A 22,192-nucleotide genomic window follows, 5' to 3' on the forward strand; every position below is an offset into this window, starting at 1 on the left:
CTACTCGGGAGGCTGAGGCAGGAGAATGGCGTAAACCTGGGAGGCGGAGCTTGCAGTGAGCTGAGATTCGGCCACTGCACTCCAGCCCGGTCGACAGAGCAAGACTCCATCTCAAAAAAAAAAAAAAAAAAAAAGAAAGTAGTGTGTGTTTATTAAAAGGAGAAAGGATAACAACAGAATGTTCTACAACCAGAAGTCCAAGTGTGTGTCTATTTATGGGACCAATAAATAAAGAACAGACATTTGATTTGAGGTAAGGTAAAAGCCTGAAACATGGAATGGCATTCTGTTTTGATGGATTTTCATTTCTTCGCACTTCTGAGACGGCAAAGCCAACCACTTAGAAGGCTTCCACATCTTTGTCACCTGCCTGGCTCCTGCCCTCTGATGTACCTCTGGGTAGTAGGATGGAAATGGTGTCTGCAGAAGTTGGGGAGAAGGAGACTTTTGCACAGCCTCCATGACTTCTTTAACCCAAATATGGATGACAAGGGTCTCTGTTACAGGGGCCTCAGAGCACCTTCGTTTCTCCTCTAGACCAGGGACAGGAGGATAGAGATAAGGGCTGGCAACCAGAGCCTCAGCATCCAAAGATGGTCTGAAGTGGGACGGCTGACAGGCACATAACTTAGGGGAAAGGGAATTTCATACGTACGATTTTTGTTTTGTGGGTAGGAGGGCTTATCATCAACACTGATTTTATAATCTGACAATAAATGAAAGACAATAAATGTCTTTCATTAAAGAGTTTACCTAAATGATGTTCGATTATATGTATAATTTATAACATATGCATAGTTTATTTATTTGGGTATATGTATAATTTATTGAACACCTACTATGTCCCAGCATATCTACAAAACTGGGTACATACATATCTATCTAACTGCTAATCCATATTTCCAGTCTTACAAAGGACATAATGATTAGTTAAGCCCTAATTTATATTTGAGGAAACTGAAGCTGAGAGAGGGTTAAATAAATTACCCAAAGTACAGCTAATAAGACCCAGAATCTCAGTCTCACTCCTTGGGATCCTGTGTATTTCCCTGAGTCTTCTAACAACATAAGAAAATTCATATCTAAATCAACAAGTGACTGTAATCTGGTACTATAAATACTAAATAAACACTTCTTCATAACACTGTACCAGTTCGACTTTTAAACTTTATTACTTTGCTTTCTTGTCCTTTGCCAACTCTTAACCTGGATAATCCCAGTTCTGTCAACATTGGACCAGGCTCAGTAAATAAACAAATGAATGGATTTCCAGGCTTTTTTTCCCATCTCTTCCTGTTTTTAGTCCTCTGAATCTGCTTCTTTGCTTACTGCTGCTTTATTTTACAGTGGTTTTGTCAAACCTAGAATACAGGACTAAAAATGCAAGGAAATGGGGTCTGTGTTTAATTTTGATGTTTCAAATTTTGAGCTTCCAAGTCTTTGTGGCCACCCAATGAAGTTTGAGTCTGCCTGTTCAGATGTGAAAGGTAAGGGCTGCAGCAGGTTTTAGGGTATCCCTTCCACCCACAGTGGCCCTTCACCACCCTGTTGTCACCTGCACAGGCACTCCCCCATTTGCAGATGAAGAAATGTTCAGAGAAGAAAAATGATGGACCAAAGGTCTGTTTGCACAATTGAAACTCTACCAGTGGACTATTCTAGTTTCACAGCTACCTAGTTTCTGCTGATGATTTTTTTAAATGTAAAATAAAAGTGATACTTTCAGGTTTGTAGTTGTGTGATGAACTGGTTTTCAAAACACTTATATCATCTGATTTTCTTGCCCTCTCAACATCCTATGCAGCAGGCATGGGGCCAAGTCACCAGGCCAGTCCATGGCTGAGCACTCAGCTTCTAATCCTTGCTACCTCCCATATTTGAAAAAATGTATTTCCTTTTTCCTTTTAAGCCCAACATTACAAAGATAGTTTTTAAAAGAAAAATGTTAAGACTTTATTCAAGATGTGTATCAGGCATTATAACAAAACAGCAGAACTTCAACCTTTGGAATACTGTAATTTTACATCCCTTTGATGCACAGTCCAGTGTACTATTTTATTACAGATCGTTCTATAGGGACTACAGAAATGAACTAGAGGAAATGTGCACAGTCACGATCCAGAATATCAGCTCTGGGAGTGTACACTGTTAGAGGATGAAGCACATCCTTTGCCATTTCAAATACTGTGCCAGGTGAAAGACTAGGAAGGCTCAAAGATGGTCATGGTTGACAAGCACTCTTATCACAAACACGGACAGCTTATCATAGAGAACACATTTCAAAGGCCAGCAAAGTGAGCAAGCTATTCACACAAAGCCAGGAGGGATTGTGAGTAAACTCTCCAGTTCATAAGCACAAGTCCACATCTCACCTCCTCAGAACAGGTGCTCAATGGCAAGTAACTAAAAGTTATGACATGAACATTACAGACTTTCCAGCTAGCATTTTGTAAACAGCCTGTGTCTGTAAGTCAGCAAATTAAAAACATTCAGTTGTATCCTCTAGACAGAACACCACACCACTACATGTACACTTACAGGCTTTCACATTTTATGTCAGTTCATACACAAATGTACAGCTTGTCAGATACGTAAACACATTTTGCCAGAAATATGACAGCTGCTCTCAGTTGTACAGTGAGTGTCTTTAAGAGAGAAACCGACTCCCTAGTCAACACTTGAAGGAAAAATAGTTACATTTACATTAAGACAGCAGTTTGGATACCTTCATATTTTTCAATCTTGAATGAGAAGTAATACAGCATGTCTGAGAATAGAGCGCTTCAAACTTTTTTTGGCATAGTTAAGTGCAAACTTGATAACCTGTACTTGTCACAACTTTCCATTGTAAAATGGTGAAAATATAGCTTGTTCACAATAGGATTTTAAACTGCTGCTACAGGCAATTTATTGTTATGGCAAAAAAAAATTGCTAAGAAGCTGTGTAAGCTTTTTTTTTTTTTTGCTCTTGTTTCTGATAATTCTGGGTACTTCCAACTAACAGGTAAATATATTTTAAAGAGTGTATTATTCTTCCATCTGGAACTACTCAGTGAGCACAAAGAAAACATTTTCTGTATTCCTTAACAGATTTAGGTATCGGTGGGTGTGGGGCACAGAAAATGAGCAAACAGCCTCTGTTTATCCTCTCAGCCACAAATTCGCTTTTAGGTATATTTTCCTATACTCTTGCAAATTACAAAATCACCTTCAGAGGAACTATGGGTAGACGGGATTCCAATATGCATATCTGGCAACAATCAGCTTCAAATTAAACCCTTTTTGGGGTGGCTAAGGTCCAGCTAATGTATCATCAGCAAAGGCCTCTAATGTGTTTGCGTAGTAATGGAACAGTTTTTAATTGGGCCTGTTTATAGTTGATTGACAGTTCTATATGGTATATAACACTAATTATCTAGTCGTCTGGGCATATCCACGAACAAATACAATCCAAATATTATGAGTAACTGGGTTGTGACCACTGCATGCATTACACTGAAAGAAAACACCAACTCGAAGCACAAATATATTATTCTTACATTTCGGCTCAGCTCTCAGCGGGGAGAGCAGCTACCTCGGACCACAGTGCCATTTAAACCAGATTCTTTTCAAATAAAATTCTCAATCTAAGTGGAAAGCCCCCTCAGAGAGTGCCTTATTCCCCTACTAAGCAATCCAGGCTTGTATAAAACGTCTGATAAGGCCTGTAGTGCCCATTGAGTGTGAGTCTGCTGTTTCTATTCTGCACAGGCCAGGAGGGGAACAGAAGGTGTGAGCCACAGGTGCTCCTGGGTCTGACCAGCAAGTGTAACCCGTAAAGATCTCAAGCTTGAAAACCATTCTAGAGCCCACCACTTGATGGTTACACATGTGTTTCAGATGTTTGTTATGGCGTATCTGAAACAGCACAGTTCTCAGTTTTTTGTGTGTTTGTTTTTGCTAAGCTAAACAAGTGTCGCTAGAGTTCGCTAAAACAAGGTGCTCAGAGTGTAAGCTCCTCTGTCTGGGGAAATCAGCAGCACTGGTCACGATAAAGGAGAAATCGTCCTTTGTCAAGCACAGAATTACTCCTTCCAACAGCTCTACACGTTCCCATCCTCAAGAAATTGCGTCAAGGGTGAGCTACCTGCCTATCCCTGGAAAAGATTCAGAAGCTCCTAATTCAGAATCCAGGGAGGAGATGAGCTTCCTGTGACTTTTCTCTTATCCTAGGATGTTCCCCTGACCTCTCATCACACTTTACTGTGTTGTGAAATATTGTTTCTCTTAGTTTGTAACTTGTCTGGTCTTTTAACTAAACAACTATCTAAAGAATATAGACCACATTCCTGCAGGGAAAGGGATGTCTTACTGGAGTTGTATTTGGAAGCTTTATAAGCACATCTGAGACGTTCTCTAGAATCAAAATATTTTTCTATATTTGTTTTTTGCAGTTTTCTTACATGTCAGAACCTCTGGCAGCCCTTGCAAGTCCATTATATTAAAAGCCAAAAGCCATAAATATGTACATCATAGTTCAAAGTATTAGTACCAAGAACAAAGAAAGTTTTAAAAAATGCTTTGTTTGCATTTACAGGACTAAAAACTAAGTATGCAACAGATAAATTACAAATGTACATCTCAGCGGCATAGGGGTGATTCTCTTATCTTTCTAATTAACACACTGCTGTCTATAATGACAATCCAATTGTGGAAAATTACCAACCTCAGAAGACTTAAAGGTCACTACCCCCGCCCCTACTACCTTTCCCTTTAGCCTCTCCCCAGCAAAATAAAGAAAAGGGGGCAAAAAAGAAATCCTTAAAAGTGGAAGGGGAGAGAGAAAAGGCCATGTTTGTGAGGCTGCACACTCAAAGCACACCCAGCTTGCGGATTTCTATGTTATTAGTGAATAGCTCTTTAAGGCAGAGAAGAAACATTCTGTGGATCCGGTGCTGTTGGCTCATCTCACTCACGTGGTTTCGGTGGCTGAGGATGAGGTACTTTTCTTCCTGAAGCGAGATCGAAGGATTCTAGGCGGTGCCTGGTAGAGAAAACAGAAAGGTGTCCCTCAGTTTGGTGTAAATGTGGAATCTTGAGGTCAGCACCTGGAAGGCATTGTGTTGAGACTTCCAGCTCCTTTGGCCAATGCTGGCTAGGGCTGGGGTCTCCCTGAATCTCCGCAACAGGAAGCAATCATCAGAGTCCCATCCCACATATCGCATGAAGCTGACCCTTTGAGAGGCTGATGCCTCCCTCTTAAATTATGCTCCTCGATCTCCCAAGGGAACGGTTGTGCAGAATGGCACATCTTTCTTGTTTCTGCCTGAGGAGCAAAATGATCTTAAATGATTCAGCAGAAGGAGACATCTCCCCATCGCTTCCTTTGCTTTTGTTACTTCCTTTGGGAACCAGCCTAATGTTTTTTGGCACTTGCCTCAAATTTTCATCACCAAATTTCCAGTCCCCTTTCTGGATGTGAAACCTCTTAATGTACAGCACACCACACCACAAAGGCAAACACCAGGTTGCAGTTCAGGTTGAATATCCCTTATCCGGAAATGCTTAGGGTCAGAAGTGTTTTGGATTTTAGATTTTTCTTTCAGATTTTGGAATATTTGCATGTACATTCCAATTGAGCACTGCAATCGGAAAATCTGAGATTCAGAATGCTCCTAAGAGCACTTCCTTGGAGCATGACCTTTGTGCATCATGTCCGCAAAGAATTTCAGCTTTTTCAATTAGGGATGCTCAACTTATATAAAGGGCTCCACCTCATCTCTCCCACAAATGACTCTCAAGGGACCCCTCTTTCCATAGGATACACAGATCACAGGAGGAGTTCCTATTTCAATGAACGTGAAGGGCACTTTTTCTGGCACAGCACTCGAAGGGGTTCGCACAACTGGCCCCGACCTACCCTCAGCCCCCATATCTGTCCACTTCTCTGTATACACATAGAACTTCCTCTACACTGTGCCCGTTCATACCTGTCTTCCTTCTGACTGGAAGCCCTTCCCCCCCTCCTCTGTCTTGCATATTTCTAGGCCTCCTGAGGACCCAGCTCAAAGGTCACTTCTGCAAAGGTTTCCCGGAGCCCCTCTTGCCACTGCCTAGCCACATACAACCAGGCATTGTCACCTCCTGTGTTCTCTCATGTTTTGTACATGTCCCACAGCAGAGGACTTTGCACCCAGTGAGAAGGGGGTGTGTGGGGGCCCTGCTCACTCCCCACCAGACTGGGGACTTCCTGAGGAAAGGCCCATGTCACATTCACCACCATTTCCTGGTGAGTGGCTCAATGCTGGGCAGGCACGTAGAAGGGAGGAAGTGAATGAGCTAGAGAACAAGACTCAGGCCCTCTCATAGAATCCTCATGCTACAGCCTTACCACTACGAGATGCTTACCAGCCACCTCTGGAAAGAGACTGAAAACAGAAACAACAGAACCCACCTTTACAGTAATCTGCCTCTTGGCAGGCTGGTGAACAGTAAACAGTAAAGCATTTTGTGCAGCTTTAATAAACAAAAGCAAAACAGCACAAACCCTTGGGCCCTAGAATTCTTTAGGCTGGGCTCCTCTCCCCATCAGGAGGCTCCCCAGGCCAGATTGCCCAGGCCGGACTCCTCCAGCAGTGTCCAAGCCCAGAACATCCTTTCCCAAACCCTTTAACTTTAAAAGGGATGCACGTACGCCTCACCTTGGAAAGGAACCTGATTAACTGCACATAGAGGTGGTCATAATTACAGTCCTAATGAATAAGAATGCTAGGCTGCTCAGTGTCTGTGGAAGGGAATATTTCAAGGCATCTCCCCATGTAAGTCTCGCAAGGGTCTGTACAGAGACTTCCTGTTTGCTTCAGATGGCCTCTCAGGTCGTGATACTCAGCAGATGGGGAATAAGAGAGGAGACCTTAGGAAGCAGAGAGAAAGACTGGGATCCCCGCACCTGCGCTTATAACTGGTGACTCCCTACCCACGTCACAGAGCAAGGCCCAGGAGGCTCCAGGCTCAGCCCTCCTGCTGCCAGAACTCCATCCACATCCTACAACTGACAATAGCATGTATGTCAAGGGTATTGGTTCTGGTAACTCTAAAGGGCTGTACCCCTTCAGTAACATTTCATGAATAGCTACTTTGTACCAGGCACTATGCTGTCTCTTGGAGATACAGCGATGAACAAGCTTTGTTCTTACTTATGAAAACTTTTCAAATAACACATTCTGAGTTTTCTTCCCTCAAAACACTCATTTAGGTTGCTTTTCACTTGTACGTCAACTTAGAGTAGTAGTAGTTAATACCTGGAAAAAACAAAACAAAACAATAAAGACCTAGATACTTTACCACTCTCCTATTACTTTCTTTCTTTCTTTTTTTTTGAAAAGGAGTCTCGCTGTGTCATCCAGGCTGGAGTGCAGCAGTGCAGTCCCACTGCAACCGCCTCCTCCCGGGTTCAAGCGATTCTCCTGCCTCAGCTTACCAAGTAGATGGGATTATAAGTGGACGCCACTACGCCTGGCTAATTTTTGTATTTTCAGTAGATAAGGGGTTTTGCCACGTTGGCCAGGCTGGTCTCGAACTGCTGACCTCAGGTGATCCACCTGCCTCAGCCTCCCAAAGTGTTGGGATTACAGGCGTGAGCCACTGCACCCAGCTCACGCTCCTATTTCTAAATGAAATTAATAGGATTTCCTCTCCTTGGCAAGTAGTTGCATGCTATCCAGTGGCTGGTTCTGCTTGTCTGATGGAAGGTCATTCCACCCCAGGTATTGAGGAGATGTTGGTGCCCCAAGAGACGATGCTCCCAGGACCCCCAATCTCCAGGGCACAGCCTTTGGAAAACACACTCCAACCCACAGCCCCAGACACTGTGTACCTCCAGGGGCAATTCCGTCCTTCGAGGTGCTTTATACTTGTACATGAAATCCAGCAGGTCTTCCTCCTCCTCGTCAGAAAACGCCAATGGGTTTTGGACCTGGTGAGGCTCCCATGCCTTCACACCACCCTCATTCACATCTCCCTCAACCACTTAATGTCCATTTACAATCTACACAGAGGAGACAAAGTATAGCAAGGAGGCATCAGTGCAGGGAGCAGGGAAGGGCAAGGTTAGGCACACAGCACAGCAAGCCAGGCCTGTGAGGACAGCTGAGGCCCCTGGGTCTGAGGAAGCACTGATGTTTTGGGGGCCTCCTTGCAGGGGGTCTGGGATTGTGAAAATGAAGCTGTATGAATCTCCAGGCACTGTGCACAGAAACAACCACAGACTCAGAATCTACTGAAAAGCTACCAAGGCGGCACCACTTCCCTGGGTGAAGAAAGAAGCGGCCTTAACTGAGACACATCAATCCCTGCAGCTCAGTCCTGTGATCCCACACCAGGTGAATGCTTAGGGAAAGAATCTCCTCTAGAGAAGATGGCAGCAGTGATGTGGTGTGGGGTGGGGAAGCAGTTTCTATGTTATACATACAAGCCATGTTGACAGTGTATATTATACTTGCATATTCAACTCCAAGCATTCTGTAAGAGACAGGATGTAAAATGCCAGGAGGCCTTAAGGGATAACTTTAAATAAAGCTATATAGTTTTTTTTTTTTTTTTCCCCAAAGGCCCAGTCCTAGAGAAGCAGAGAAACCTAAGAAAGGAGAATCTGACAGAAGCCTCTGACAAAAAAAAAAAAAAAATAGCAAGATTCCTGTTTTAGTCTGCCTTGAGTACATCTGTAGGAAAAGCTTCAGAATTAATTCATCTCATTGAACCCACAGTATTTTTAAAATGTTAAATGCTAATACATACTCCATGTCATCTGGCTAGGCGGTTCTTAGCTGAGATGTAAAATATCTTCTGCCCCTACCCAGCTTATCTGATATCATACACGCACATCTTTCTATGCTTCATCTATTGTTTTTACCTAGAATCACAGAATGCAGAACTAAGGAGATCTCAAGCCATCTGGTCCAATCACCATGAGGCTTCCAAATAGAAACCAGAGCTCTTCCTGGGACACCCTGCTCCTAAGAACATATTCGGCCACCGAATGTGCTCTCTCTCCATCAACAGTGGACTTGCTAGACTATTCCACCACCAGGCGTGGAGTAAAACAGACAACTGAACCCTCATCTTGGGCAGCTTTACCAGCTATCACTGCTGTGCTCCCCAACAGCCAGCAGGAGGCAGCACAGCACCGAAAGCTGAATTTTAGGCTGGGGTGTGATTGGTTCAGGCTGGGCCTTAGTAAGTAAAGTCCTGAGATCATTGATGTTCCTTTGATTTTATTATTATTATTATTATTTATTTCTACTCTGCACTTCCCTCAGCTTATTTACTCTGGGTTTAGTTTGTCCTCTGCTCCCTTCCTCTGTCCTAATCAGCTGCATCCTGTTGAGCACAAAGACCAGTGACTCCAGGGAGCCCTCGCTGAATACTCTGACCCTCCCTGGCCTCCCCACTCTGAGACCCGACAGTGCTTGGAGGCTGTGCCACACAGCTTGTGTTGGGTGCCCTGGTCCTCATGTCAGTCTCACTGCCTTAGCCAACAGAAGGCATCCTGAGGTTGGGGGGCCATGGCTGATCCTCCCTCAGTCCCTCTAAGCACCTGACCCAAGGCTGGGCACACAGTGGCCACTCATCAACTAAACTAAGTAGAATCCTGAAGTCATCTCAGTAGAGCTCAGCTCTCGTCCCAAGTCAGAGCTTGATACTCCCATTAACCAAACCAGGAAATTCCTTCTGGACACAGATACCTCCTGCCTGGCAGGAGGGAAAGAAGACCAAAAGCCCTCAGACCAAGGCAAAAACTGCAGAAGCAGCCTGGCCAGCTCCACCCCAGCAGCAAACTCCATGACGTGGAAGTGGGGTAGGTGCCCGTTCGAGTCTATGCCTCTGCATATGCTGTAACCTCCACATCCACAAAGTCCAGGACTTTCCCTGTACTGATGGCTGTGGGTGTCAGAAGGTGGCCCAAAGTCACCGTGAGATCCTCAGGCATCTAACAACCCAGGCCAGTCATCCAGTCTGGATTCACTGAGGCTGAGCAATGAACTCACACATTACCAAAATCACCATCATCACTATAATCTCAGGCTTTGTGCATGTTCTCCACTGCAAGGATTGCAGGGTAGAAAAGAAATGATCCTCCAGCCCAGTAGGAGTGATGGTTCAAGGACAACCCAGATATCCAAGCAGGATTAGAAACAAGTGCTCAGCTCAGCAGAGGCTGGGAGCAAAAAAGGTCAGTGTGGGTAGTAAGGGAGCCAGAATTAGCCTCAGGAAGAAGCTACAGAGAGAACCTCCTAAAAAGAGAAGACCTCTCCTAGTCACTGTGTCCGCTGAGCATTTCTGCCAAGAGTGTTGTCTATAATATTTGCCTTCCTCTCAGAACCAGTGAGAATAAGCATTCTAAATAAGACAAGCTTCCACGCCTCTGGCTGGCTGTTGCACAGTGGACATGAATCTCTTAACTAATTGTATTTCCCTCTTTGCAGTGGTTTCAAGGAAGCCAGGTGTCTCGACAGTCTACACCTTGATGGCATGCATTTAAAATGTTCTTCTCCCCACTGATTCCATCTTACTTGCCCACTCCCTTTTCCCCATGCTTCAATTTTCTTACTTTGATTTGCTACTTTAGATATATTTCCACAAGTAGACCTAACTCCTTTTTCTATCAGGAAGGAATATACATGGAGAAATGAACCCCACAGAACACAGTCCCAAAAGAAAGGCACCAGGAGGAGCATGAGAGTGAGTAGCTGGGTAGAAAATCCCATGCTCTGCCTCCTCCGTGTTCTTGTCCCTGAAGATCTAAAGATTGGTGACCCAATAGGTCCTTACCCCTGGCAACCGGCCTGAAAGAGTAATGCTATCCATATCTTAGGACTCTAATTGGCTCCCAGAGACAACGTGTATGGAAGGAGGGTCTCCCACCCAAGTTCATGGCCATAACAACTTGCAAACCTCAGGTGATGGTGGCCACGGCCTTGAGCCTGCAGAGCTGCCACTATGATGCCCAAAGCTGGGTTGCTTCTAGGAAAGGGCAAGGTCTCTGCTGTCTTCCACAGCAGGGGAATGGGTGTGTGGCCTTGGCTGATGTTTCTGTATTAGCAAACGTGTTAGCAGGGTTACAGCAGCCAGGGCTGCAGGCTCCACCTCTTCTCTCTGTGGGGAAGGCAGGGAGGGAAAAACTGGCAGAGCCTCTCAGCCCTTTAAAGGCCTATGTAGCCTGCACTGGGCCTAGGGCCGCCCCACCCCTGCAGTGCAGTAGAACCTCCCCTAGGTTAGCAAAAACATCCCACACAGCACACATTAGCGGGAGCATTAATGGAAGGCAGCAAATGTCTGCAGAAGAGCACGCCTGTCTGGAACACTTACATCCACGTCCCCAACAGCACCGAGGAGAGAGAAAAGAACATTCTGTTAGAGAAGGGTCTTTGGCACTGAAACTCACACACGTGTGCACCATGCACACATGCCCATCCACACACACACACTCACATGCACACATGTAAACACACACATGCTCACTCACTTCCCATGCTCTAAACCTCAGGCAGCTCCTCCTGCTGTAATCAGGACACTGCCCAGAGGCCACACTCAAAATGCAATTCTCTCTCTCTCTCTCTCAGAGGACAAAAAGGATGACTGCTTTTAAAAATTATGTCCTACATGCTTGATTTTAAAAAGCGGGGAGGGGCACCTCTATGACTAACCACACAGGCAGTAATCCAGAGTTCAGCTCTATATTACATAGAGGTAGGCAGAGAAAAAAGGAGAGAGAGAGATAATAATAGACACAGAAAAAGAGAGACAAAGACATGCAGAAAACAATAGGGAATCAGTTGACAAATGGGGCAGGAACACAGCAAAGATGGGAAGAGAATGTTCTGGCATCTGAGATGTGCAGCTTAGAATAGAGGCTGCTGCCCTCTGGGGCCTCCAAGCTCTGTCACTGCCCTAAAAGGCACTTAGCAGCCTCTGAAAGGCCTCCTTTCCCCTACCCCCATCATAAATTAAGACCTTAATTTACAGCTCCTAGAAAATGTTCCTGTCTGCTGAGGGATCCTGGGGCTCTGCATGGCCCCAGAAGTAATTTGAATCTTCCCAGGCTTTGGCCTGAGTGAGCGCCCCCTGTGACATTTCAGTGGACCAGGAGGAAAGTGTCCCCGACACCTGTGAAATCCTCTTACCGCTTAAGAGTCAGCCTATAGCCCCAGGTGCAAGACAGACCTCCCCCAACACCATCTGCCACCACTGCACAACCCAGTAGACTGTCAGAGCTGGGAGGACCAAGGGACACCTAATGGAGGGGGAGACCGAGGCCTGCAGAGTGCAGGGGTTTTCCCAAGGCCTCAGAGGGAATGGTGTAGGCCAATCATCAAAGGGTTTCTTGCATGCAGACCTGAGAGCCAGGACACAGGTATTAAGAGGCCCTTGGAGAGACAAAGGCCAAAGAAAGGAAGGGCTGGGGCAACGGCTTCCAGGTCTTGAGGCCGCCACCAGGCCTCACCTGCTTCCCACTGTCCAGCAACCCCCATCCCAGCAGCTCCCAACTTGCTCAGGGATGAGGAACCAGAACTTGGACACTGAATCCTGGACACACTCTTATGCATGTGCAGCCTTCCAGAACTATTCAGTTCCTACAATCAACCACAGCTCTATTGAAATGCACTGGAAACGCTCTGTCTGATCATGAAACCACCAGGTGTCATGGCAGGAAAGGGCTTCTGAGAGCAGCACAGAGCAGTGCCAGGGGAAGAATGGAGGAGAGGACAGCCACTCTCCCCGACCAAGTGCCAGTCTCCCAGAATTAGAGGCTTTTGGAATTACTCACAGAATTTGCAGACTCAAAACTACAGTGTGAAAAGACAGAAATCCCTACAGTTGCCTGGAGCCACTGGCACCACAGGGTCATTTCCCATGAACTAGTGTGTCCACCAGGCCAGCGTCTAGTGCCCAGTGCTGGAAACAGCTGAACGCAGCCCCTTCATTTCCAACTTGGACTAGGAGGCCCCACAGAGACACAGGGTTAGAATCAGAGCTGGGCTAGGACACTTGTCTCCACCTGCAGCCCTGCTCAGACTCGTCTGTCAGCTCAGTTTGGCCTTACGGCCTCCAAAATCACCAGCTTTTTTTTTTTTTTTGATGGAGTTTCGCTCTTGTTGCCCAGGCTGGAGTGCAATGGTGCCATATCAGCTCACCGCAACCTCCGCCTCTAGGGTTCAAGCGATTGTCCTGCCTCAACCTCTCGAGTAGCTGAGATTATAGGCGTGCGCCACCTCGTCTTGCTAATTTTATATTTTTAGTAGAGACAGGGTTTCTCCATGTTGGTCAGGCTGGTCTCAAACTCCCAACCTCAGGTGATCCACCCGCCTCGGCCTCCCAAAGGGCTGGGATTACAGGCGTGAGCCACCGTGCCTGGCCTAATCCACAACTCTTCTATAAAAGACTTAAAAAGCTGAGCACTGAGAGCCTTAAAAATAAAGCAATGCAGGGAAAACAGGACACGTCACATAATGCAGTTTCCTGTCTTGCTCACTGCCGATGTGGGAGGGGCATGTCACGCCTTCGGGGCACCAGGGCTGGAGCAAAAGCTGTATTAGGCACCTTGCGTGCCTGCCTTCCTCCCCTGACAGTAGCCAGCAGGCTGCAGGCCAGGCATCGCCCCTGTTGCCTTCTGAGCCTAAGGCCGCTTCTCCGTGGGGAGCCAGGCAGCATGAAAGGGGTGCTGGATTAGTCCAGCACCCTCACTAGTCCCTAATGTATCTAGTTAAGGTTAGGCAACTGGAGAAGCAGGTCACAGCAACCACCAGGTGGCCATGGCTCCAACAAGCCATCACTCACACACTGGGAAGGCAGCAGCAGGAGTCCCTGTCCAGAACTGGGAGACCTCCACTCTCCCGGGGGTCTCCTGGCTGCTCCAGGCTATCACCACCACCACCATCACCATCACCACCATCATCACCATCACCACCATCATCACCATCACCACCATCATCACCATCATCATCATCCTTCCCAGGATTATTATGGCCCTTTCACAGCCATTTTCACAACAGCACAGTGATGCCAGGAAGCAGGATCTCATCTCCGTTTTAAGAGGAGGAACTGAAGCTCACAGCGGTTAGGTGATTCATGCAGTTGTACAGCTAGTAAGTGGCAAAGCAGCACCAGGGCTCCCTTGGCTGCCCTAGGACCAGAAACCCCTGGAACTTCAGGACTTCATCATTTCAGAGGACCTTAGTCCTCTGAAGTTCCTGTGTCCTTACCTGGAGCACAAAGAAGTATGACCCTGTTGTGGCCTTTTTTTTTTTTTTTTTTTTTTTGAGACGGGGTCTTGCTGTGTCACCCAGCTTGAGTGCAATGGCACGATCATGGCTCATTGCAACCTTGACTTCCCAGGCTCAAGCAATTCTCCTGCCTCAGCCTCTCGAGTAGTTGAGACTACAGTTGCACACCACCGTGCCTGGTCTTTTTTTTTTTTTTTTTAATTGTAGAGATTCATTCTTGCTATGTTGCCCAGGTTGGTCTCGAACTCCTGGGCTCAAGAAATCCTCCCACTTCTGCCTCCCAAGTTCTGGGATTACAGGCATGAGCTACCGCGCCCAGTGACCCTGTGGTGGTTTTAAGATATCTCCACACATTCTTTGATGCTCCTCCCTTCAAGAGGTAGAGATTAATTCTCCTCCCCTTGAATGTGGACTGGGCTTAATGACATGCTTCCGACAAATAGGATAAGGCAGAAGTGATGAGTGTGACTTCAAAACCTAGGACAGGAAAGGTACCCTGGCTTCCTGCCTGCCCTCTCTCTCTTGAATGGCTCACTCTAGGCCAGGCCACCTGCCATGTTGTAAGGACTCTTAAGCAGCCTCGGAGAGGCCCATGAGGTAAGGAGCCTCCAGTCAACAGCCATAAGAGTGCCATCTTGAAAGTGGACCCTCCAGTTTTGTCAAGCCCTCTGATGGCTCAGCCCGGGCTGACATCTTGACTGCAGCCTCTTGAGAGACCCTGAGCCAGAACCACCCAGGTAAGTTGCTCCCAGATTTCTAGCCCACAGAAACTGTAAGCTACTGTGTTTGCTGTTATAAAGGGTTACCTCCTGACCCCTCCCTATGACCATGCAGCCGAAAGGGAGCCCCAAGGTCAGGTGCCCACTCCTGGTTAGAAGCTCTTCCCAAGTGAGAGTCCAGCACGCTGCAGAGAGGCTGGCTGCTTACTCACCTTTCCAGGTCCTGCAGGTGGAGCAGCAGGTACACACTGTGGGAATGGGGTGGGGGCACCATCAGTGACATCCCCCACTGGACAGGAACCAGCCCCGGGCAAACAGGGAGGCCTCGGAGAGGTATGGGGACCCCAGTGTGTACAGTACAGGGATCCCAGGAATGTGGGTCTCTGTAGAGACACCAAAGTGGGGAAAGAGTCATCTCAGATTCAGTTTCCACTCAGGTGCAGAAGATACCCTCACCTGGCACACAAGTCAGTCCTTGCACCCTGCAGCCCTAGGCAAGGCAGGCGACAGTCAAAGTTCCCTCTGGGAAATAACTCCAAGCACCCCTGCCCAGAGCCTCCTCTCTTCGCTTTCCAGTTCAGAATGTCCTCCAGGAAACCTCCTCAGACTTACCTCTGAACCCCAAAGTGCTTCACATCTGGGCATTTGCAAAGGCCTAACTGGCTGCTGCCTGGTACACGCCATTGGTCTTGGTGCACATCTGGGCCTTGGCATAGAGTAGGTGCTCACTAAATACATGCTCACAGAGTGACTCCAAGTCCATGGAAGGGCAGGGTCATTCTTTCAACATTTCTTGTATACTTCCTGGTGTCCAGTGCTAGGCATTCAGCATATGGTATCTGACTACACACCTCCCAGCTCATTCTGCAGGGAGGGCCCTGTCAATCCCTGCCTGCCCTGACCCTTTAAGCAAAGAGGAAAACTCCAGGCAAGAGAGAGGGTCAGGCCAAGTACACTGCCCAGCCCCATTCTGGGTGCTGAAAGCAGCAGGAAAGAACTCTCCTTCCCCTTCTCCAACGCCTAGACCCTGTGTCCTCAGAGTACATGCAGAGGTCTCTGTGTGCCAGGCAGGTGGTGGGTATGTTGGGTAGGCATTTACAGAGGGAAGCACAGAACCCTTGTCTGCCTGCCAGGAGCTTGCAGCGCTGAGTGACCGTGCAGGGACAGTCTTTGTGCCCCTTCCTCTCTTCCTTGTTTGTGTGCATCTTCCTTCCTTTTCTCAAGATGCAAGAGGTCGCGTGGATGTCCCTTCTCGGCTCACAGCGAATGGTCCATCCTGGTTCATGGGACCCCCCTCACTTTTTTTTTTTTTTTAAATGAGACAGAGTTTCACTCTTGTTGACCAGGCTAGAGTGCAATGGCGTGATCTCAGCTCACCGCAACCTCTGCCTCCCAGGTTCAAGCGATTCTCCTGCCTCAGCCTCCTGAGCAGCTGGGATTACAGGTGCCCGCCTCCACGCCTGGCTAATTTTGTATTTTTAGTAGAGATGTGGTTTCTCTATGTTGGTCAGACTGGTCTCGAACTCTCAACCTCAGGTGATCCGCCTGCCTTGGCTTCCCAAAGTGCTGGGATTACAGGTGTGAGCCATTGCGCCTGGCAACCCTTTTTATGTGCCTTTACATGACTTTTATTCCCACACCGAACTCACATTCTCCTTCCTCCTCAAGGAGTGTCATTTCTAATATTTTAATGTGCAACTTTTTGTTTGAACATGTTCTTCATATAAACTCTGTATTGTTACTTTGCATGATAGGCATAGCTTTTTATTTTACATAAATTGTTAGATAAAATCTCATTCTGTTCTGCACTTTTCTTCAGTTGGCATCATGCTTTCAAGTTCCATTGTGTGCACATTTAATCTGTTGCTTCCAGAGGCTGCAGAGAATTCCACGAGGCACAGCTCCCACCTCTCTCCAGGTTGTCTTCAACTCCTGCCACCTGTCCAGGGTTTGCAAATTCTCTGGTTTCCTCTCCTCACAACTCTAAGACATAAGCTGAATAGGGATTATTGGGCGTTTTGTTTTACAAAGAAGAAAGCCTAAGGGAATCAGGTCTGTCCTCTGTGCCAAGGTCAAATCCTATGGTAGCTTCTGCCTGGGTTGTTCTGAGAGAAGTTCTGAGGCTGAATTGAAGCTCAGCAGGAACGAGCGTGCCTTGCTGTGCTGCCTTTGCTGTGTCTGCACAGGCCCGGCATCACCCAGCCAGGATGAAGTCTAGTGTCTTCCCCTCTTCTGGGGCCCTTTCTGCTACCTGATGTGGCCTGGCATCTGAGGTCCACACTGGGGGCTGAGTTGGGAAGGCTACACCAGCCCAGTATAAATGGGCTTCCTCTGCCAGACTTCCTCCAAGGCACGTTGACCTTACTTGAGGGTATGATAGCCCAAGAGCCTCTGATCCAGGCAATTCTGCCCCATATCCAGGCCCCAGGCCATCTTTCACCTGTCTTCCTTTTTTTTTTTTTGAGACGGAGTTTTGCTCTTGTTGCCCAGACTGGAGTGCAATGGCACAATCTCAGCTCACTGCAACCTCTGCATCCTGGGTTCAAGTAATTCTCCTGCCTCAGCTACTCCATGAATAGCTGGGATTACAGGCATGTGCCACCACGCCTGGCTAATTTTGTATTTTTAGTGGAGACGGGGTTTCTACATGTTGGTAAGGCTGGTCTTGAACTCCCGACCTCTAGTGATCCACCCGCCTCAGCCTCCCAAAGTGCTGGGATTACAGGCGTGAACCACTGCGCCTGGCTCCTGTCTTCCTTTTTGAGATGGCTTTTATTTTAGGCTCCAGAACAGCTGGAAAGAGCCCCACACTGTTCCTGGCCTGCCTGCTGGGTTGCACCTTTCCTTTTTGCCCCCTGTGGTCATAGGTGCTGAGGCCAAGTGGGCCAGCAGTGAGGAGGGCTGCGGCATGATGCAGCACAGCTGGTCCTCTCAGCCCAGGACAGCCGGAACACTCCCCACTGCCTCCCTGGGGAATGGCAGGGGACGTCATCCCCTCTGGTCATGGAGAGTGGCAGAGCCAGTGCCAAAGCAGTCATCTCAAACGTTTTTCTACCTGGTGCTGGGCTGGGAAGATGCTCCAAGCCCAGAAGACACTCCCATCTCCCTGCAGACCCTGACAGCTTCTTGCATTCCCAGTTCTGTGGCTGCCCGGAATAATTCACCAGGGGAGGTCTAGGCAGGAGGCCTGGATTCTGGGCTTGGGGGCCTCAGCCCACTGCACAACCTCTCTGAGCCTGCTTCCTCCACTGGGCTCACCTCTAAAATGGCAACACAGATTCTTAGAGGCAAAGGGACGCCAGGGCCACCTAGGCCCGCTTCCTAGCCAAATCAGGAATCCCTCCCTTGAACCTGACCATCCAGCTTTGGCTTGTGTACTTCCAATGTCAGGGATCTCACTACCTCCCAAGATGGCCCATTTTGCTCCTGGACACTCAGCATGACAATGTGCCTTCTCAGGCGAAACAAATTACAAAAATGAACAGTGATAACAGCTACTATGCACTGGTGCCAGGCATGACCATAAACACTTTTACATGGTTTGTTTCACTTGAAGCCTCACAGTACCCCTACAAAGGGGTGTCATTTCTTGTGTAGATAAGAAATCTGGGGTGCAGAGAGGGTAAACAGCTTGCCTGGGTCATGCAGCAAGCAAGTGGCTACCCCCTTGGAACTTCACCCCACTGGTTCTTGCTCTCTGCCCTCTGGGTTTCACTGAATTGAGGTCCCTTTTCCATCTAAGGGGCAGCTTTCATCTGAGGCTTGGTAGACAATGAGCTGATGCAGTGTGGAGATGAGACCTAACTCTGTTTTGTATCCCTATTTCTGGGGCAGTGTCCAGCAGATCAGAAGCTGTAGATGCTTGACAAAGCCTGGATGGTTGATGAGTGAGTGACCAAGGGCACTGGACCCGGAGTCAGGAGGCCACACTCTACTGCAGCCCAGCGTGGGTGACCCTGCACAGTCCCCTTCCCTGGACTTCTGTCTCTTCACCGGTAAAATCATTGGATTTAACTGAAAGATCCCTGAGGTCATTTCCTGCCTGGCCTTTTGGGATTCCATTCCTGCGGCAGGGCGGGGGGGTCCCTCAGGTGGGAACCCCTCCCTGAGGTGGCCATCACCCCCACAGCTGAGACTCCACCTCCCCAACCCTGTCCTGCTTCCAGCAGTGACAGGGTTAAAACATGTCCCAACAGAAAAGCCACAGTCTTAAGACCTGCGAAGGACCAAGGGGACACTGCTGAGAGGGAGGAAATGGACAGAGCCCCGAGCTGCACTTGGCTCTAAGCATGAGTTGCCATTCCCAGGCAGCCACAGGCCTCATGCCTTCCGGTCGATGGCTAAGACCCCCGAGCATCAGATGGGGTCTGTCAGGACATGGGGCTTATGGCCAAGGTGTCCCCTGCAGGCTGCACCTTATAGCACACGGTCAGTCACAGGTGGCCAGGCATCTCCATTTGTAGATTTAAGGGCCAGGCAGCCACCAGACATACGTCGTGGACATAGATTCCCATCCCTCTCACCACAGGGAGGCAGAAGAGGTGATCCAGAACCGTCCCGCATGCTCCCACCATCAGTCCTGAGCAGCTGCTGTGCTCAGCCCCTGAGAGCCGAGGCCCCTGGTATCCTCCCAAGGAGCAGCCTGGGAAACTGTGTGTCCCTAGCCTGTGCCCCTACCCTCCGTGAGCCTGAAACCAACGCTGGTGGATCTGATGCCAGGGGGTTCCCAAACGTGGCTGCATCTCAATGAAATCACACTTCTGGGTCTCACCCCAGACCTAGTGAAGCCTCTGTGGGTGGGCCCAGGACTTTGTATGTTTAACGTGGTCCCCAGGTCAGTCCCAATACCGGCAATCCCACGATGGGCGTGTGACACCAGAGTCAGACATTGGAGGCAGAGGTGTGGTTACTGTAAGGTCCCGGTCACCACAGGAACGAGAACTCAGAGCTAGCATGGCCCTTGGTATGCAGAGGCTGGGGATGGTGTGAGGTACATGAGAGGTCAGAGATGAGAAGGAGACAGCAGAATGAGAGAGAGGACAGGCAATATTCAGGCAGGGAAGAGGGCCCGTGAGAGCAGTAAGCCCGGGTGAGAAGACAACATTCAAGTGTCAACAGGTACGCCTCCCCGGAGTCTGAGAAGACGACACAGAAGGCTCCTGGGGCCCGGGTCCAGTTGTGCCTGCTGCCTCCAGGCTTTGCCTAGACACTATCCCCCAACTATCCCCAGTTCCCTAGACAATCATATGGAGGAAGGGGGACCCTCTGGTGCAGGTGACCTAGCCCTGTCCCTGACCAGAGTCACCAGGCCGGTTTCCTGGCCTAGCCTGAGGGGTGCTCCGCCCCTTGGCTGACCTGGCATGATCTGATGGACACCTCTGTTGGTGGCAGGTCCACGGGGCCAGGGCCAGGCTGCATGCCACACTGTGGACTGGGCCTCTCTTAAGGAAAGCGAGGCCCAAGGAGTGGGAAAGAGGGGAAGTAAAGTAACACCTACCTGAGCTGCTAGCACTCTCAGAAGCACTCCTGGACATCTTAGGCTGGCCGTGTTTGCCGCTGGCCCGCCCAGGCCCCGGTGGTGGGGGGCCCGAGGGAGCAGGGGCGCCGTCTCCCCTGATGGTGGTGAGGTCCTGCATGCTGAAGCTCCGCAGTCTCTCTGATAAGGCACCCTGTCCCTGGATACAACACAGGAAGGGCACACATCAGAGGTCCTGCTCCACAGGTCAGACTCGACAAAGGCCAAGAGGGAGCTCTGATGGTCAGCAAGGCGGAAATCAAGACCTGGATCAACTCTGAGGCACAGGTGCCCAGACACAGCTGCTGGAAACACAGAAAGGGTCAAATCCCAGAATTTTCCAGGGCCTCCTCTGGGGCTCAGCAATTGCTCCTTTGGCTCCAGGCTCCCTCCCTACCCTCAGACACTCCCATGATGATACGATAATGAGCCTGATCAGGAGCCTCAGACAGACCCAGGGCCAAGCGTGTGACTACTGCCTGCAGCTCCTACTCCCTCCAGGCCACCTGCTGCTTCTCTTCCTTTGCATAAATAAAAATCCACATGTATCTACATTTTTCTCAGTACATGAGAATCTGGTCAGGCAATCAAAACCTAATATTCATTGTGCTTAGTTCTTACTATTTTCAAAGGACACAAAATGCAGACAATATTTTTCTAAATGTTTGACAACAGAAACTTCTTTTATTTGTATAGCATATCACTGTCTGCAAGGCACATTTACTTCTGCTGGTGCATTTCAGCCTCATAAAATACCCAAAAGGTAATGAATCAGGAAGGAAAAAAATGATTTAAAAAACCCCTGCTGACTGTAACCATTTCATGTTCTGAGGGAGACAGAGAATTAGTCTCGGAGGGGAATTGTTCTTTTGTTTAGAAAGCAAGATCAATGCATTTTACTTAGGAAAGAGCAGCTCCTCACTGTCTGGATGAGAGAATGTGTCAGAGTGAAAATGATCACAGTGAAGGGATGGTGGCATTGCTTTAAGTGTGCCTCAGGGGCTGCAGAGAGAGGCTACAGAAACCTGAGAGTGGGAGGAGTCTGGGGAAATTTGGAGCAAGAAGTGACAGGCAAGTAACTACCAGGCAAATGAATGAACTCAGACATCTTCAGAAAGAAGAAAGCCTGGAGGGTATGCAGGCTTCCCTCGGGTGCATGGCACGACAGTGGCATGGGAGAGGTATTCTATGCCACTTGGATAATGAAGGAAAGAGTGCTCCCAGAGATCCGGGGGACTTGGGGACAATACTGCACAACAGACATAACAGAACCAACAAATCAGCACAAAATCAATTCAAGCCGCTGACAAGAGGGCTGTTGGTAGGAATGATGAAACAAGCAAGGGCCAAAACAGTTGAGTAAGAGGTTTTCAGGGGTGAGAGAAGGGTTTGGAAGATTTTTTCATTTTACTTAATATAAAAAATAATGAAAATGAACCAACAAAGCACAGCAATTCACTGAAGTGAAAGATCCAGATGGGATCAAGGAGCAAACGCAAAATGAGCTCATTAAAGGGGAGAGGGAAACAAAAGGGGCTTGCACGCAGGTTTAAAAGAAATGCCAGAAGAGACCAGGCCTGATGGCTCATGCCTGTAATCCCAGTACTTTGGGAGGCTGAGGCAGGAGGATTGCTTGAGTCCAGGAGTTCGAGACCAACCTGGGCAAAGTAGTGAGACCATGTATCTACAAAAAATTT

At 48.3% G+C, this 22,192-nt stretch overlaps 1 protein-coding gene across 6 annotated transcripts in view; it reads right to left on the bottom strand.

The window, feature by feature from the left end:
* Positions 1-1,927: 1,927 nt before the first annotated feature.
* REEP1 (receptor accessory protein 1) overlaps positions 1,928-22,192 on the bottom strand; it is a 122,582-nt gene continuing 102,317 nt past the window's right edge. For 2 of the 6 annotated variants that reach the window (XM_009184595.4, XM_021925034.2), the window contains exons 6-9: positions 20,478-20,655; positions 15,193-15,228; positions 7,856-8,007; positions 1,928-5,023 (exon numbers count right to left, since the gene is read on the bottom strand). In XM_009184595.4, the coding sequence (XP_009182859.1) occupies positions 4,952-5,023; positions 7,856-8,007; positions 15,193-15,228; positions 20,478-20,655 (438 nt within the window). In that variant the 3' untranslated portion in view covers positions 1,928-4,951. Of the gene's footprint in view, positions 5,024-7,855; positions 8,008-15,192; positions 15,229-16,494; positions 16,976-20,477; positions 20,656-22,192 lie in introns of those variants that run through there. The other 4 variants (XM_021925032.1, XM_003908925.4, XM_021925033.2 and 1 more) reach the window with 4 other exon arrangements.

The sequence above is a fragment of the Papio anubis genome, chromosome 14 (assembly GCF_008728515.1).
Source record: "Papio anubis isolate 15944 chromosome 14, Panubis1.0, whole genome shotgun sequence".
Lineage (NCBI taxonomy): Eukaryota > Metazoa > Chordata > Mammalia > Primates > Cercopithecidae > Papio > Papio anubis.